The sequence below is a fragment of the Triticum dicoccoides genome, chromosome 3B, assembly GCF_002162155.2.
Source record: "Triticum dicoccoides isolate Atlit2015 ecotype Zavitan chromosome 3B, WEW_v2.0, whole genome shotgun sequence".
Taxonomy (NCBI): Eukaryota; Viridiplantae; Streptophyta; class Magnoliopsida; order Poales; family Poaceae; genus Triticum; species Triticum dicoccoides.
In genome coordinates this window covers 843246817-843265414 of record NC_041385.1, presented here as the reverse complement: position 1 = coordinate 843265414, position 18598 = coordinate 843246817, and the positions used below count along the sequence as shown (strand labels likewise).

The 18598-nt window shown below is 44.2% G+C and overlaps 1 protein-coding gene across 1 annotated transcript in view; it reads right to left on the bottom strand.

The window, feature by feature from the left end:
• Positions 1–3460: 3460 nt before the first annotated feature.
• Positions 3461–18598, bottom strand: part of LOC119278850 (disease resistance protein PIK6-NP-like) — a 28973-nt gene continuing 13835 nt past the window's right edge. Inside the window, exon 3 of the mRNA XM_037560187.1 lies at positions 3461–3732. Within this exon, the coding sequence (XP_037416084.1) occupies positions 3480–3732 (253 nt within the window). The 3' untranslated portion in view covers positions 3461–3479. The remainder of the gene's footprint in view (positions 3733–18598) is intronic.

Below are 18598 nucleotides of genomic sequence, written 5' to 3'. Positions count from 1 at the left end.
GCAGCGACGGCGGCCAGCGACGGGGGCGCGGCCTGTTGGCGGCGGCGCGGGTGGCTGGGACGGGCTGGGGGCGCGCCCTGATCCCGGCGGTGGCGGCGTGTGGGCGCGGCCCAGATCCGTCGCGACCGCGGTTCAGGTGCTCTGGGCCCTTGTGGTGGCGGGGCCCCGGCTCGCCGCAGGTGGTGGCCTGCTCCGGTGGCTGCTCCTGCTGCAGCGCCCCCTGGTGGTGGTGGACCTGCCGGCCCCCGGCCGATCCGGCGATGGCAGGTGCCGCGGGCTGTGCTCGGCGGGGATGTGGGCTACCACGGCATGGTGGTGGCTCATGGCGGTGGCCAGGATCGTCTCACGGCGGCGGCCAGACTTCTTCGGCGTCGGCCCGTCGGTGAGCGGCCTGTGAAGAGCTTCGACCCCTCTTCTCGATGCCCGGGCGCAATCTTCGTCGGTGGGATGGCCCTCTCCCTGCTGCGACCCATCGCTAGTCCCGTGCTCGGGCAGCAGGACTGTGCTCGTCTCGTGCCCGGCAGCAGGACCTCCTCGTCTCGCGCCCGGCAGCAGGACCGAGCCCGTCTCGCGCTCGGCAGCAGGACCGAGCTCGTCTCGTGCCCGGCAGCAGGACCAAGCTAGTCTCGCCCCCGGAGCTGTAGGACGAATCGATGGACTTGTGTGCCTCGGGATCCGATCGTCTCTTCCGTTGGGGTAGCGGCGGGTGTCGGTTGTGGTGGTTCCTAGGTCTTGGATTCCGGGGCGGCGGCCCTGGTGGTGGTTGCGCGGTGCTCACGGGCAGAGCCCGTCGCTTGGTGCTGCCCGGTGGTCATGGCCGTGTGGGCGGCGTGGTTGTCGGGGTGCGGCGTTCGATGGCAGTGAGTATTGGCCGGGGTGAAAACCTGCTCTTTCTTCGGACAGACCGGCGGCGGCGTAGCTCGTTCCCTTCTTGAAGGCGTCGTGGCGGCTCTCATTGTCTGTCGTGTGGCTCCGGGGGAAACCTTGATCATCGGATCAGGCGGTGGCGACGCTTCCGTGTCGTACCCTTCCTGAAGGCACCGTCTTGGAGCCCACGGTCCGTCGTATGCGGCTGCATCTCTTCGTGGTGGCGTGTTCACTGGTGGAGTCCCGGGTGCTTGAGTAGTGCTAGGGGTCGTGTTGCTGCGCTCAGCGCCTATGTATCCCGCCTTGGGTGTGTGCTTGTGTTGTGGTGGTGTGCGTCTGTACCTGGATGTTGTTGGTTGTTGCTTTAATATGATTAGTAAAGTGTGCCCATCTAGTTGATTACTTTTTGGTTTAATATGATTGTCTAGTTGATTACTAGCGAAAAAAAACTTTTGGTTCCCTATGATCGAAATTTTCGTTCACGCACAGTCGTATTTACAGTGTGGTCAATTTGATGGTTGATCAAAGTCAAAGTGGGTGTGGATTCCGGTATGGATTTGAGTTCAATTTTAGATAAGTCCTACCACGCTCAACGGCAAACAGTGGAAATGGTGACCACTTGAACTAGCCAGATACCGATAGCATGCAAACATACATACCCCATGTTTTTTTATTTGACATGACAGCGGTTGACGATTACAACAAGGACAACAAAACAGGGCTGAACAAAGTTTGAAAAAGCAAGTCATTGCAACACAGCAAAACCAGAAATAAAGGACATTTGGAGATACAAAAAACAAGACAATGAATCCCGCCATAGCCATGTTGCATTGTTGTTGCTTACGCTTCTTGTTATCTCGGTCCCAGGCCCAGTTGCACTCTCATCTCTGGGGGCATCTTATCAACACCTTCCCTGTTGAACATACGGAAATTCGGTCGGAGCTTGTAAACATTATTCAGCGGTCCATCTGGAAACGACAGGATTCCATCCAGCGTTATCTCTTCAAGATAGTGAAGGCCCGGTGCAGTGAAAACGCATCCTGCAGGAACCACATCGCCTTCCAGCAGCAAGCGGACAAGGAGATGCATCATTGGGAGAGAGTTCTCCAGTGCATCCCCATGGTTATCTCCTTGGATTTCAGCCAACCAAAGTGTCCGGAGTTTGGTCATCTTGTGCAGGGGACAATCAAGCTTATTCCATTTCTGTCCTTGAGCGGGCTTTACACCAACCAGCGTTTGCAGCTCCCCGAGTTCTTCCTCAAGGGTTTCTGGAAGGGTCAGGCTTTCTGCAAGCACATGCCGGAGTGTCCTTATCTTCCAGAAGCCTTGGTCAATCTTGTCGACTTGAGTGCCCCTTATGTCCAATGTCTGCAGGTTGAGCAGTCTCTTAATGCTGGATGGGAGCTCCGTCAGGTCCTTTGTACCAACACAAAGGTACCGCAATTGCAACAGGTTACCAATCTCTTGAGGCAATTCCTTAGTCCTTGGCCCAAGTACGGTGATTACGCGAAGGAACTTGGAGCCAAGCAGGAAGTTGAGGTCATACCAATCTTTGTTTGCGCCGGTGCTGTCCCTGGTCTCCTCATTTTCCACTTTATCCATGCATACGAAGGAGCGTAGCTTAGTGAACTTGCTGATGAATGTGGTGTATCTGCCTCCGTAGATATCAAAACAGAGGCGGCGCACCGACGGTGCAACAAATGCATCATGTACGTCATGAATCTCAATAAAGCCAGCTTCACGAGCCTCCAACTGCAGGAAACCAAGTAGGCTCTTGTGGACCTTGACGCACCTAATGTCATTCTCGTTATTCATCAATTCTATGCTAACAAGGCATCTCAGGGCCAGTTCCTTAAGGTACTTGTGACACAACTCCTCCATAGTATTTCCCTTTTGCGCCTTGATGAAGCCCTCGCCAATCCACATCCGAACAATCACTTCCACATCCATCACTGTACTTTTTGTGAGAATGGCCAAGTAGAGGAAGCACGATTTGAGGTCACTTGGGAGGTCTTCAAAACTTACCCAGAAGATCCTCTCCATAGATGTGCTGGTGGCCACGTTAGATTGTCCTGCAGCACTCATCTGCCAGTTGATGCCCTTCTCACCGTTCTTGGCTTCTTCCATTCCCGATCCAGGCAAAAGCTCTTGGAGGACTACTTGCCACTGGAGCGGCTTCTCCTTGAATCGGAGAAGTCCAGCCAGAAGCACTATGGACAGAGGATGCCCCCCTGTTATATCATGCACCATTTTTTCATATTTGGTCATGTTTTCCTTTTTGTCTGATAAGTCTTTCCTGAAAGCCCTCGAATGGAACAACTGTCCAGTTTTTTCCTCATCCATACGGGTAACCATGTGAATTCTATTGACGCCATCTTCATTTATGCTATTAGCATGCCATGCTACTTCTTCGCACTCACTGTCCAATAACAGCACCACACTGCTACCTTTCTCATTATCTGGCAGACACATTCTTAGACAGTTGAGCATTGTTCTTGAGGATATGCCAGAAAGAACAATCAGGTACTTCTTATCGGCCAGGAAGCGACATATTTCTCCAGCCATATTAGTGGCTTCCACTGGCCGACCACAATCAGCTGTTTCACTTGGTACTACTGTGTACATTGTTTGGAGAACATTTTCTGGGTCATCAGGTTCCACGGCGGAAAAAAATTGTAAGTTCCCAGCTCCTTATTATTTCCAATTTTTTCATAAAGAGCCCTTCCCAGTGTGCTCTTTCCAACACCACTTTCTCCAAATATGGAGATGAACATCGTCTTCGGATGATCCTCACGGAGCACCAGACTTTCAAGAGACTCCATGACATCATTGTCAAAGCCAACTGCATTCTTTAGATCATCCCACCTGCTCATAGACAATATTTATTAGTGCAAAAATATGATGTTAAGATGCATACAACAAAAAGAACAATCTATGAATTTCTTGTAACATTTACATCAATTTGAAAAAATGGGCTAAGGGATACTACATTATCTTCTTCGATAATGGATCCTTTTATATTGACTCATATATAGTATAACATAAATGAGACATAAAAACAATGAGCACTCATCCGGCCACTACATTGACGTGATGCACACACAACCAACACAAACTCAGACACACAAAGTATCATGAGAGCAACGACATACAACACCAAAAACATGACTAGAAGGAGTAAAAAAGAAAGAAACAAAAAGAGCAACATCGATACATGGCGATGCTGCCCCAACAAAGATGATTCAAGCGTGCACGGTTTCAACATGGACACAACCACGTGAACTAAAAACCGTGCACACACCAGGCAAGTGGCCTAGCTGCCAAGAGTCGTCCGTGGAGTTAACATCTGTCGACACAATGTGATGTCGGTCGCAAATCAATTTGGTGAGAGAAAACTGTACAACAAAAATCCCACATTGGAGATGATGAGGCTATTCACAGAGTTGCATTACACCGACATTGTCGCAATCTACTGCCACAAACTCTGTGGAAGATGCCACGTCCATCCGTACTGCTAGCCAATAACAATGGCAATGCCACCATGCAGAAGCTCCATAATGCTACACCGCAACGATCAATCACAGCTACCCACCACCCCATGCAACCTCCATGCCTTATCCACAAAAATAAGGCACCAAAGAGACATGGAAGTCACGGCTGCAGCACAAGCCACACCTATAATCATGTGGTTGGAGTACAACCCATCTCACCCCCATCACGGACTTTGGTGGGTTGTTGGTGCATTCCAACACTAACCTTGTCCACCTCCCATTATGGCGCGGAAACAAGGGGTATTACAAAACCCAATTAAAATTTCACTCATCTGGCTGCTTCTATCACCACCTCCTCTACCCGAGTGCACCGGCATTTTTGGCACATAGCCTTGTAGAACTTCAGAGGAAGCATCATGGATGTCACAACCAACTGATTTTTGTGGGGTACAATGTTGCTGCTTAGGCTGTCTATGAGCAAGGTTGAGCCATGACTCCCATTGGATGGGTTTACCATGTTAGTTTTGGAGGGCACAACTAAGGTGCATCTGTTATTTTTATTTTTATTTTTGGAACTGCACCTTTTATTGTTTACGCTGTTGTGTTGTGGTGTGGCTTAGTGAGATGAGGATGCACGTCCATCTGTATATTTGAATTCAGCAGTAATCTATGCTACAAGATGTGCTAGTAGCCACTTCATCCGCCCATTGGTTGTACTCCCACCACAATGATATGCCCCTATAGTCTTGGCTATGTGGTGGAATCTACGAGCCGATTGCAGGGAAGGCCAGACTTAGAAAATATACACAAGATTTGGTCTCCGGTCATAGTTTTTCTGTCTTCCTTTCTCATTTTCTAATGGTTTGGCAGTTCAAGGCCCATTTTAACCTCCAATGTTGTTTTTACCCTACTCTCTATGTTGGCCAGTGGCGGATGTGGACTGCTATGAGACTTCATCGGAGACTCTGAGCAGGCTGGGTCAACTTAACTTTCTACTCTGCTTGTGCCCTATGAACGGTGTATTTGTTTTCCAACTTAGCCTATTTGCTTCTAAGGGCATCTCCAACAGATGCCCCAAAAATTAGTTCCCTAAAATGATTTTAGCTAAGGAGAGAAGCTTTTTGGTCACCAGAAAAGTTTTAGTTGTAACAGATGCCATAAAACCAGTGCCCTAAAATTTTGAAAGCAATTGAAACATGAGATCCAACAAGTGGGGCAGGGAGGAAAATCTAATGGTTATGCGATGCCTAACTCAATTGTGGCCAACCAAGGTCACGACGCAGAGGACAGTGGGGATCACGGGGTGTGACCATCTTTGGTAGTGCCACGTCGACCGAGCACCAAAAGAGACCTGGATGGAGCCATGGCTCGGTGTTGGGAGCGCTGGTCGATTGGAGGTCTCTCGATAGCTAATCCACCTTGGCCGTCAATGGTGGTGCAGCGACGACCATTTTCTTCGAGGGATGGGGTAGATGAATGGCCAAAATCGACCGAAATCAGCTCTACGTTTTGAGCTTCGACTGTGGGATGATTCGACAGACATCTAAACTAGGAGGAATATGCGCAGGGGGGTATGGGGTTTACCAACGGAATGGCACCAACAACATGTAGTGGTGAGAATCGTACAACTCCGAGGTGGGGCCGAAGGTCCGTAAAGGTGAAACTTCACTACGGGCGGTTGGGCTCCAGCCGCAGCTCTTTTGGTTTTAGGGAAGCCGTTGGTGGTGTTGCAAATATTCAACACTTATAGGAAAAATTGTGTGCATTTGCAACTTTTTTATGCACCATATAGATACATGGCATGTTTTGGAATAGTTTTTGGTCCAAAATGCCTCAAACGATAAATTTTTTTGGCCACGGCGGGTGTTCTCCAAAAACACCGATATTGCTCAACTGTTTTAGTAGTATAAATGAATCCAAGCCATTGAAATACAAAAAAGAATGAATTGTGCATATAATATTGGAAGGTCCCTATTCCTAACCAATTTAACGTAATGTACCAGATGTACAAACCAATATATAAATACATTGTTCCAAAATTTAAATGATATTAGGCAAAAATCACAGAATGGGGCAGGTACGTTCATGGAGCGAATGGGCATGTTAGTGGACATAGTTTGTGAGCACCGGATCACATGCGCCCTTTACTAAAGTAAAATCAAAACAACTACTAAAACTATTCAAAATTTCTTTTTTTTGGAACAAACATAGATATGTGTTTCACGTGCGTGCAAAATTTCATGATAAAATTACATTTCTGGAGGTTTAGAAAAAATCAGTCCTCAAAAAGGACTTTTGTTGGAAGCATTTTGGGTCATGGATTTATTTTTCAGACCTCCATGAATGTCAGTCTGCCATGAAAATTTGCACACATGTAGAATAGTTGTCACAAAATTCAGTTCATTTTTTTCCAGATCTTAAATGGTGTGTGTGAGCTTGTGCTCACAAGAGTACTTTCTCCTGTAAGTACGGTAATTCCATGAAACCCTACCAGCTGCACGGGCTGCATCTACGTATAATTTAAAATATATACTATTCCAAATATAATATCACTGTTTTATTGCAAAATATTATATTGTTTTTTAGAGTCACGCGATATAGGATTTCCTCTTGAGAAACTCTAACATTATTTCCTTAACTTTGATAGAAATTAAACGAAATCAAATTTTGATAAGATTTAATTTGGTTGAATTTGAATCATGGATGCAAAAATCTTGTTTGTCTACCACATGGAATTGTAAAAAGAACTGAAATTCCATAAAAATTCTATGGAATGAAGTTTCATATTTAATCTTGTTTGGTTGAATTTGAATCCTGAATTCAAAAATCTTGTTTGTCCTCCTTTTTGCAGTGGAATTGTTTTCTGGCATAGTACAAGTTATATGGAGTCTGAGATCCAATTCAAAATGGATTTGCTACAGGAATTCAAAATGAATTTCAAGCTTCATATGTACCCGCTCTGTGCCAAACAGGTTGTAAAAGAAAATAAATGAGTTATCAAATTCATATGTACCTGCTATGTGCCAACATATGAGAAGCTCGATAGGGTTTTCATGGATACCGAAGGAGAGCTAAAATTTCCTCTAGTACACGCCCAAGAGCGTATCGAGGCACTATCGGATCATGCACTAATCATTATTGATTCTAACGTTACGAGCCCATATGCTCGCCGGCCTTTCAAGCTTGAATTGGGATGGTTGCACACGAATGCTTCGTAGACATAATCAAGAATGTATGGGAGAGGCCCGCCATTGGTCGTACACCTATTCAGAGATGGAACTTTAAGATAAGGGACACAACACAATACCTTTCTGGATGGGCGAAACACACTAATGGGATGTAAAAAATGCATGTAACGATTCTCCACCTTTATTTATGACCTCCACAAAATTGCAGATACTCGCATCTTGTCTCAACAAGAGTTTGAATTTAAAAATGAATCCAATGAAAAGATTGCATGTTTGCTGTGAGGAGAGGAAACTAAATATTACCAAAGATCCATAGCCTATTTCATCTTGAAGGGAGATAGTAATACACGATAATTTATTGGTCAGCAATAGTCAGGAAGAACTATATTTTTAGTCTCCCACAAGAAGACGGACGGATCGAATGTCAGGCAGAGCTCAAAAGTTATATTTGCAACTACTAAAAAGCTCTATTTGGGGCGCCCGTTGAGGGGCATTTAACCCTTGACGAGGCCCAAACTGATGATATTTCAGAAGTAATGACAGAAGGGAATGATATCCTCATGGCACCTTTCTCTGAAGAGGAGGTGTGAGTTGTGGTGTTCCAAATGGAACATAACAAAGCTCTAGGCTCTGATGTCTTACGGTAGAATTCAATCAAAATTTTTTGGATTTCAACAAGTCCGACCTATTGGAGTTGTTCAATGATCTTTATGCTGACCAATTTGACCTATTCAGGCTTAATTTTGGCGAGATACTTTCATTGCCAAAATTTAAGGAGGCTGAGCAGATCACGCAATATAGACCCATATGTTTCCTTAATGTTAGCTTCAAGATTTTCACCAACGTAGCCAATAATAGGCTCAAAACGGTTGTAGACCATGTTGTCCGACCATATCAAACGGTTTTCATGCAAATAAAGATACTCAACAAAGTAGTAATCCTACATGAGATCATTCGTGATATGGATCGGGAGAAATATGAGTGGAGTACTTTTCAAGATTGACTTTGAGAAGGCCTATGAGAAGCTCAAATGGTCATTCTTTCAACAAGCCCTGGGAATTAAAGGATTCTCGATAAATAGCGCTAGTGGATCCAAAATTTCGTCACTTGAGGTAGTGTGGCTATCAAAGTCAATGTTAATGTAGGCCATTAATTTCAGACAAAAAAGGACTACGTCAGGGTGACCCCATGTCTCCAATGTTATTTAAAATTGTTGCTGAGATGTTAGCTATTCTGATTGATCGCTCCAAGCAGGATGTACAGATTGCATGACATAATGCCACACCTTGTGGATGGTGGCCTCCCTGTTCTTCAATATGCCTTTGATACAATTTAATTTATGGAACATTACTTGATTAAGGCTCAAAAGTTGAAACTCTTTCTTTTAGTGTGTGAGCAAATGTCGGGTCTTAAATTAACTTCTATAAAAGTGAATTGTTTTTCTTTGGAGAGGCCAGTGTGGCGAAGGCTGATTACGCTTGCTAGTTTGCTTGTGCGCAAGGCCAATTCCTGATTAAATATTTGGGAATTCTAATTCATTATCGACATCTCACTAATGCGGAGTGCAGCCATGTGGAGGAATGCTTAGGTAGAGCCAAGTGGAAAGGTAAGTTGTGAAGGAAATATGCCTAGAGGCAATAATAAAGTTATTATTTATTTCCTTATTTCATGATAAATGTTTATTATTCATGCTAGAATTGTATTAACCGGAAACATGATACATGTGTGAATACATAGACAAACATATAGTCACTAGTATGCCTCTACTTGACTAGCTCATTAATCAAAGATGGTTATGTTTCCTAACCATAGACATGTGTTGTTATTTGATTAATGGGATCACATCATTAGGAGAATGATGTGATTGACATGACCCATTCCGTTAGCCTAGCACTTGATCGTTTAGTATATTGCTATTGCTTTCTTCATGACTTATACATGTTCCTATAACTATGAGATTATGCAACTCCCGTTTACCGGAGGAACACTTTGGGTGCTACCAAACGTCACAACGTAACTGGGTGATTATAAAGGAGTACTACAGGTGTCTCCAAAGGTACATGTTGGGTTGGCGTATTTCGAGATTAGGTTTTGTCACTCCGATTGTCGGAGAGGTATCTCTGGGCCCTCTCGGTAATGCACATCACTATAAGCCTTGCAAGCAATGTAGCTAATGAGTTAGTTACGGAATGATGCATTACGTAAACGAGTAAAGAGACTTGCCAGTAACGAGATTGAACTAGGTATTGGATACCGATGATCGAATCTCGGGCAAGTAACATACCGATGACAAAGGGAACAACGTATGTTGTTATGCGGTTTGACCGATAAAGATCTTCGTAGAATATGTAGGAGCCAATATAGGCATCCAGGTCCCGCTATTGGTTATTGACCGAGAATATTTCTAGGTCATGTCTACATAGTTCTCGAACCCGTAGGGTCCGCACGCTTAAGGTTTCGATGACAGTTATATTATGAGTTTATGAGTTTTGATGTACCGAAGGAGTTCGGAGTCCCGGATGAGATCGGGGACATGACAAGGAGTCTCGAAATGGTCGAGACGTAAAGATCGATATATTGGACGACTATATTCGGAGTTCGGAAAGGTTCCGAATGATTCGGGTATTTTTCGAAGTACCGGAGAGTTACGGGAATTCGCCGGGGAGAAGTATTGGGCCTTATTGGGCCCTGCGGGAAAGAGAGAGGGGCTGCCTAGGGCAGGCTGCGCGCCCCCCCATGGCCTAGTCCGAATTGGACTAGGGGGAGGGGCCGCACCCCTTCCTTCCTTCCCTTCTCTCTTCCCCTTCCTTGTCTCCTACTCCTAATACATGGAAGGACTCCTAGTTGGACTAGAAAAGGGGGAATCCTACTCCCGGTGGGAGTAGGACTCCCCATGGCGCGCCCCTCCTAGGGACGGCCTCCTCCTCCCTCCCTCCTTTATATACGGGGGCAGGGGGCACCCCATGGACAGATAAGTTGATCTACGGATCGTTCCTTAGCCGTGTGCGGTGCCCCCCTCCACCATATTCCACTTCGGTCATATCGTCGCGGAGCTTAGGCGAAGCCCTGCGCCGGTGGAGCATCATCATCATCACCACGCCGTCGTGCTGACGGAACTCATCCCCGACGCTTTGCTGGATCTGAGCCCAGGGATCGTCATCGAGGTGAACGTGTGCTGAACTCGGAGGTGCCGTGCGTTCGGTACTTGGATCGGTCGGATCGTGAAGACGTACGACTACATCAACCGCGTTGTTATAACGCTTCCGCTTACGGTCTACGAGGGTACGTGGACATACACTCTCCCCTCTCGTTGCTATGCCATCACCATGATCTTGCGTGTGCGTAGGAAATTTTTGAAATTACTACGTTCCCCAACAGTGGCATCCGAGCCTGGTTTTATGCGTTGATGTCATATGCACGAGTAGAACACAAGTGAGTTGTGGGCGATATAAGTCATACTGCTTACCAGCATGTCATACTTTGGTTCGGCGGTATTGTGAGATGAAGCGGCCCGGACCGACATTACGCGTACGCTTACGCGAGACTGGTTTCACCGCTTCGAGCACTCGTTGCTTAAAGGTGACCGGCGGGTGTCTGTCTCTCTCACTTTAGTTGAACCGAGTGTGGCTACGCCCGGTCCTTGCGAAGGTTAAAACAGTACGAACTTGACAAACTATCATTGTGGTTTTGATGCGTAGGTAAGAACGGTTCTTGCTCAGCCCGTAGCAGCCACGTAAAACTTGCAACAACAAAGTAGAGGACGTCTAACTTATTTTTGCAGGGCATGTTGTGATGTGATATGGTCAAGACGTGATGCTATATTTTATTGTATGAGATGATCATGTTTTGTAACCGAGTTATCGGCAACTGGCAGGAGCCATATGGTTGTCGCTTTATTGTATGAAATGCAAACGCCATGTAATTGCTTTACTTTATCACTAAGTAGTAGCGATAGTCGTAGAAGCAATAGTTAGCAAGACGACAACGATGCTACGATGGAGATCAAGGTGTCGCGCCGGTGACGATGTGTGCTTCGGAGATGGAGATCACAAGCACAAGATGATGATGGCCATATCATATCACTTATATTGATTGCATGTGATGTTTATCCTTTATGCATCTTATCTTGCTTTGTTTGACGGTAGCATTTTAAGATGATCTCTCACTAAAATTATCAAGAAGTGTTCTCCCTGAGTATGCACCGTTGCGAAAGTTCTTTGTGCTGAGACACCACGTGATGATCGGGTGTGATAGGCTCTACGTTCAAATACAACGGGTGCAAAACAGTTGCACACGCGGAATACTCAGGTTAAACTTGACGAGCCTAGCATATAACAGATATGGCCTCGGAACACGGAGACCGAAAGGTCGAGCGTGAATCATATAGTAGATATGATCAACATATTGATGTTCACCGTTGAAACTACTCCATCTCACGTGACGATCAGACATGGTTTAGTTGATATGGATCACGTAATCACTTAGAAGATTAGAGGGATGTCTATCTAAGTGGGAGTTCTTAAGTAATATGATTAATTGAACTTTAATTTAATCATGAACTTAGTCCTGGTAGTATTTTGCAAATTATGTTGTAGATCAATAGCTCGCGTTGTTGCTTCCCTATGTTTTTGCTTCCCTATGTTTTTATATGTGTTCCTAGAGAAAATTGTATTATGTTAGTAGCAATGATGCGGATTGGATCCATGATCTGAGGTTTATCCTCATTGCTGCACAGAAGAATTATGTCCTTGATGCACCGCTAGGTGACACATCTATTGCAGGAGCAGATGCAGACGTTATGAACGTTTGGCTAGCTCAATATGATGACTACTTGATAGTTTAGTGCACCATGCTTAACGGCTTAGAATCGGGACTTCAAAGATGTTTTGAACGTCATGGACCATATGAGATATTCCAGGAATTGAAGTTAATATTTCAAGCAGATACCCGAGTTGAGAGGTATGAAGTCTCCAGCAAGTTCTATAGCTAAAAGATGGAGGAGAATCGCTCAACTAGTGAGCATGTGCTCAGATTGTCTGGGTCCTTCAATCGCTTGAATCAAGTGGGAGTTAATCTTCCAGATAAGATAGTGATTGACAGAATTCTCTAGTCACCATCACCAAGTTAGTAGAACTTCGTGATGAACTATAATATGCAAGGGATGACAAAAGTAATTCCCAAGCTCTTCGTGATGCTGAAATCGACGAAGGTAGAAATCAAGAAAAGAGCATCAAGTGTTGATGGTAGACAAGACCACTAGTTTCAAGAAAAGGGCAAAAGGAAGAAGGGGAACTTCAAGAAGAACGGCAAGCAAGTTGCTGCTCAAGTGAAGAAACCCAAGTCTGGTCCTTAGCCTGAGACTAAGTGCTTCTACTGCAAAGGGATTGGTCACTGGAAGCGGAACTACCCCAAGTATTTGGTGGATAAGAAAGGATGGCAAAGTAAAAAAGGTATATTTGATATACATGTTATTGATGTGTACTTTACTAGTGTTCATAGCAACCCCTCAGTATTTGGTACTAGTTCAGTTGCTAAGATTAGTAACTCGAAACGGGAGTTGCAGAATGAACAGAGACTAGTTAAGGGTGAAGTGACGATGAGAGTTGGAAGTAGTTCCAAGATTGATATGATCATCATCGCACACTCCCTATACTTTCGGGATTAGTGTGGAACCTAAATACGTGTTATTTGGTGTTGAGCATAAATATGATTTGATCATGTTTATTGCAATACGGTTATTCATTTAAGTAAGAGAATAAATTGTTGTTCTGTTTACATGAATAAAACCTTATATGGTTACACACCCAATGAAAATGGTTCATTGGATCTCGATCATAGTGATACACATATTCATAATATTGAAACCAAAAGATGCAAAGTTAATAATGATAGTGCAACTTATTTGTGGCACTGCCGTTTAGGTCATATTGGTGTAAAGCGCATGAAGAAACTCCATGCTGATGGACTTTTGGAATCACTTGATTATGAATCATTTGATGCTTGCGAACGGTGCCTTTTGGGAAAGATGACTAAAACTCCGTTCTCCGGAACAATGGAACAAGCTACTGACTTATTGGAAATAATACATACCGATGTATGCGATCCAATGAGTGTTGATGCTCGTGGCAAGTATCGTTATTTTCTGACCTTCACAAGCTGATTTGAGCAGATATGGGTATATCTACTTGATGAAACATAAGTCTGAAATAATTGAAAAGTTCAAAGAATTTCAGAGTGAAGTGGAAAATCATCGTAACAAGAAAATAAAGTTTCTGCGATCTGATCATGGAGATGAATATTTGAGTTACGAGTTTGGTCTTCATTTGAAATAATGTGAAATAGTTTCGCAACTCACGCCATATGGAACACCACAACATAATGGTGTGTCCGAAAGTCGTAACCGCACTTTATTGGATATGGTGCGATCTATGATGTCTCTTATCGGTTTACCACTATCATTTTGGGGTTATGCATTAGAGACAACTGCATTCACGTTTAATAGGGCACCATCTAAATCCGTTGAGATGACACCGTATGAACTATGGTTTAACAGTAAACCTAAGCTGTCGTTTCTTAAAGTTTGGAGTTGTGATGCTTATGTGAAAAAGTTTTCACCTGATAAGCTCGAACCCAAATCGGAGAAGTGCGTCTTCATAGAATACCCAAAGGTAACTATTGGGTACACCTTCTATCACAGATCCGAAGGCAAGTTTTTCGTTGCTAAGATGGATCCTTTCTAGAGAAGAAGTTTCTCTCGAAAGAAGTGAGTGGGAGGAAAGTAGAAATTGATGAGGTAATTGTACCTTCTCCCTTATTGGAAAGTAGTTCATCACAGAAATAAGTTCCAGTGATTCCTACACCAATTAGTGAGGAAGTTAATGACGATGATCATGAAACTTCATATCAAGTTGCTACCAAACCTCGTAGGTCTTCCAGAGTAAGATCCGCACCAGAGTGGTACGGTAATCATATTCTGGAATTCATGTTACTAGACCATGATGAACCTACGAACTATGAGGAAGCGATGATGAGCCCAGATTCCGCGAAATGGCTTGAGGCCATGAAATCTGAGATAGGATCCATGTATGAGAACAAAGTATGGACTTTGATTGACTTGCTCGATGATCAGCAAGCCATGTTAAATAAATGGATCTTCAAGAGGAAGACGAACACTGATAGTAGTGTTACTATCTACAAAGCTCGACTTGTCACAAAAAGGTTTTCGACAAGTTCAAGGTGTTGACTACAATGAGATTTTCTCAACTGTAGCGATGCTTAAGTCTGTCCGAATCATGTTAGAAATTGCCACATTTTATGAAATCTGGCAAATGGATGTCAAAACTACATTCTTTAATGGATTTATTAAAGAAGAGTTGTATATGATGCAACCATAAGGTTTTGTCAATCCTAAAGGAGCTAACAAAATGTGCAAGCTTCAGCGATCCATCTATGGACTAGTGCAAGCATCTCGGAGTTGGAATAAACGCTTTGATAGTGTGATCAAAGCATATGGTTTTATACAGACTTTTGGAGAAGCCTGTATTTACAAGAAAGTGAGTGGGAGCACTACAACATTTCTGATAAGTATATGTGAATGACATATTGTTGATCGGAAATAATGTAGAATTATTCTGCAAAGCATAAAGGAGTATTTGAAAGGAGTTTTTCAAAGAAGGACCTCGGTGAAGCTGCTTACATATTGAGCATCAAGATCTATAGAGATAGATCAAGACGCTTGATAAGTTTTTCAATAAGTACATACCTTGTCAAGATTTTGAAGTAGTTCAAAATGGAACAGTCAAAGAAAAGTTCTTGCCTGTGTTGCAAAACGTGTGAAATTGAGTAAGACTCAAATCCCGACCACGGCAGAAAATAGAAAAGAGAATGAAAGTCATTCCCTATGCCTCAGTCATAGGTTCTATAAAGTATGCTATGCTATGTACCAGACCTATTGTATACCTTGGTCAAGAACACGGCAGAAAATAGAAAAGAGAATGAAATTTGGCAAGGGAGTACAATAGTGATCTAGGAGTAGATCACTGGACATTGGTCAAGAACATCCTTAGTGAGGACTAAGGAAATATTTCTCGATTATGGAGGTGATAAAAGAGCCCGTCGTAAAGAGTTACATCGGTGCAAGCTTTTACACTGATCCAGATGACTCTAGGTCTCAATCTGGATACATATTGAAAGTGGGAGCAGTTAGCTAGAGTAGCACCGTACAGAGCATTGTAGACATAGAATATTTGCAAAATACATACGGCTCTGAATGTGACAGACCCGTTGACTAAGCTTCTCTCACGAGCAAAACATGATCATACCTTAGTACTCTTTGGGTGTTAATCACATAGCGATGTGAACTAGATTATTGACTCTAGTAAACCCTTTGGGTGTTGGTCACATGACGATGTGAACTATGGGTGTTAATCACATACAGATGTGAATATTAGTGTTGAATCACATGATGATGTGAACTAGATTATTGACTCTAGTGCAAGTGGGAGACTGAAGGAAATATGCCCTAGAGGCAATAATAAAGTTATTATTTATTTCCTTATTTCATGATAAATATTTATTATTCATGCTAGAATTGTATTAACCGGAAACATGATACATGTGTGAATACATAGACAAACATATAGTCACTAGTATGCCTCTACTTGACTAGCTCATTAATCAAAGATGGTTATGTTTCCTAACCATAGACATGTGTTGTTATTTGATTAATGGGATCACATCATTAGGAGAATGATGTGATTGACATGACCCATTCCGTTAGCCTAGCACTTGATCGTTTAGTATATTGCTATTGCTTTCTTCATGACTTATACATGTTCCTATAACTATGAGATTATGCAACTCCCGTTTACCGGAGGAACACTTTGGGTGCTACCAAACGTCACAACGTAACTGGGTGATTATAAAGGAGTACTACAGGTGTCTCCAAAGGTACATGTTGGGTTGGCGTATTTCGAGATTAGGTTTTGTCACTCCGATTGTCGGAGAGATATCTCTGGGCCCTCTCGGTAATGCACATCACTATAAGCCTTGCAACAATGTAGCTAATGAGTTAGTTACGGAATGATGCATTACGTAAACGAGTAAAGAGACTTGCCAGTAACGAGATTGAACTAGGTATTGGATACCGACGATCGAATCTCGGGCAAGTAACATACCGATGACAAAGGGAACAACGTATGTTGTTATGCGGTTTGACCGATAAAGATCTTCGTAGAATATGTAGGAGCCAATATGGGCATCCAGGTCCCGCTATTGGTTATTGACCGAGAATATTTCTAGGTCATGTCTACATAGTTCTCGAACCCGTAGGGTCCGCACGCTTAAGGTTTCGATGCAGTTATATTATGAGTTTATGAGTTTTGATGTATCGAAGGAGTTCGGAGTCCCGGATGAGATCGGGGACATGACAAGGAGTCTCGAAATGGTCGAGACGTAAAGATCGATATATTGGACGACTATATTCGGAGTTCGGAAAGGTTCCGAATGATTCGGGTATTTTTCGGAGTACCGGAGAGTTACGGGAATTCGCCGGGTAGAAGTATTGGGCCTTATTGGGCCCTGCGGGAAAGAGAGAGGGGCTGCCTAGGGCAGGCTGCGCGCCCCCCCATGGCCTAGTCCGAATTGGACTAGGGGGAGGGGCCGCACCCCTTCCTTCCTTCCCTTCTCTCTTCCCCTTCCTTGTCTCCTACTCCTAATACATGGAAGGACTCCTAGTTGGACTAGAAAAGGGGGAATCCTACTCCCGGTGGGAGTAGGACTCCCCATGGCGCGCCCCTCCTAGGGCCGGCCTCCTCCTCCCTCCCTCCTTTATACGGGAGCAGGGGGCACCCCATGGACAGACAAGTTGATCTACGGATCGTTCCTTAGCCGTGTGCGGTGCCCCCCTCCACCATATTCCACTTCGGTCATATCGTCGCGGAGCTTAGGCGAAGCCCTGCGCCGGTGGAGCATCATCATCGTCACCACGCCGTCGTGCTGACGGAACTCATCCCCGACGCTTTGCTGGATCGGAGCCCGGGGATCGTCATCGAGCTGAACGTGTGCTGAACTCGGAGGTGCCATGCGTTCGGTACTTGGATCGGTCGGATCATGAAGACGTACGACTACATCAACCGCGTTGTTATAACGCTTCCGCTTACGGTCTACGAGGGTACGTGGACATACACTCTCCCCTCTCGTTGCTATGCCATCACCATGATCTTGCGTGTGCGTAGGAAATATTTTGAAATTACTACGTTCCCCAACAAGTTGCTCTCTATTGGGAGACAGTTGGTCTTGTTCTATTCTGTCCTCAACAAAATGTCTCTCTATATGCTTTATTTTTTTCCAACTCCCAAAAAGGTCTTGCAAAGGCTGGATTATTTCATATCCAGATTCTATTGGTAAGGAGATAGTGAAAATAAAAAAGTACAGGTTGGCTAAATGCAGCATGGTTTGTAGGCCGAAAGACAAGGTGGCCTTGGCATTCATGATCGATATGGCAATAATGATGTCTTAGTTTGTAAATGATGTTCAAACTATTTAATGAGGATGACGTTTGGCAAACCCTGCTGCATAATAAGTATCCAGAGAAAGCGGTTGTGTCTTACGCCTATTGGAATGCTGGTGACTCACACTTTTGGTCTAGTCTAATGGCGGCAAATAAACATCTTTCCTGCTTTGGATCCTTCACATAAAAAGACGGCTCGAAGATTCGATACCGAGAGGACACTTTCCCAGGGAATGCCAGGCTTCGACAATAATAGATAGCTTTGTATCAGATTGTGCACAATAAGAATGATACTCTTGCACAGATGCTCGGTTCATTCCCCCGGATATTTTCTTCAGGTGGGATCTGATTGGTCGGTGTCTTATGTCATGGCAAAATCTTTTGTCCCGATCGGGTTCAAGTAACCCGACACAAGGACATGATCCGTTTCACTGGAACCTTACAACATCTGGGTTCTTCATGGTCGACTCTATGTACCATGCACTTAGACATTCAGAGGTCCCAGTGAATAGTAACAACAAAGTTTGGAAGTTGAAAATTCC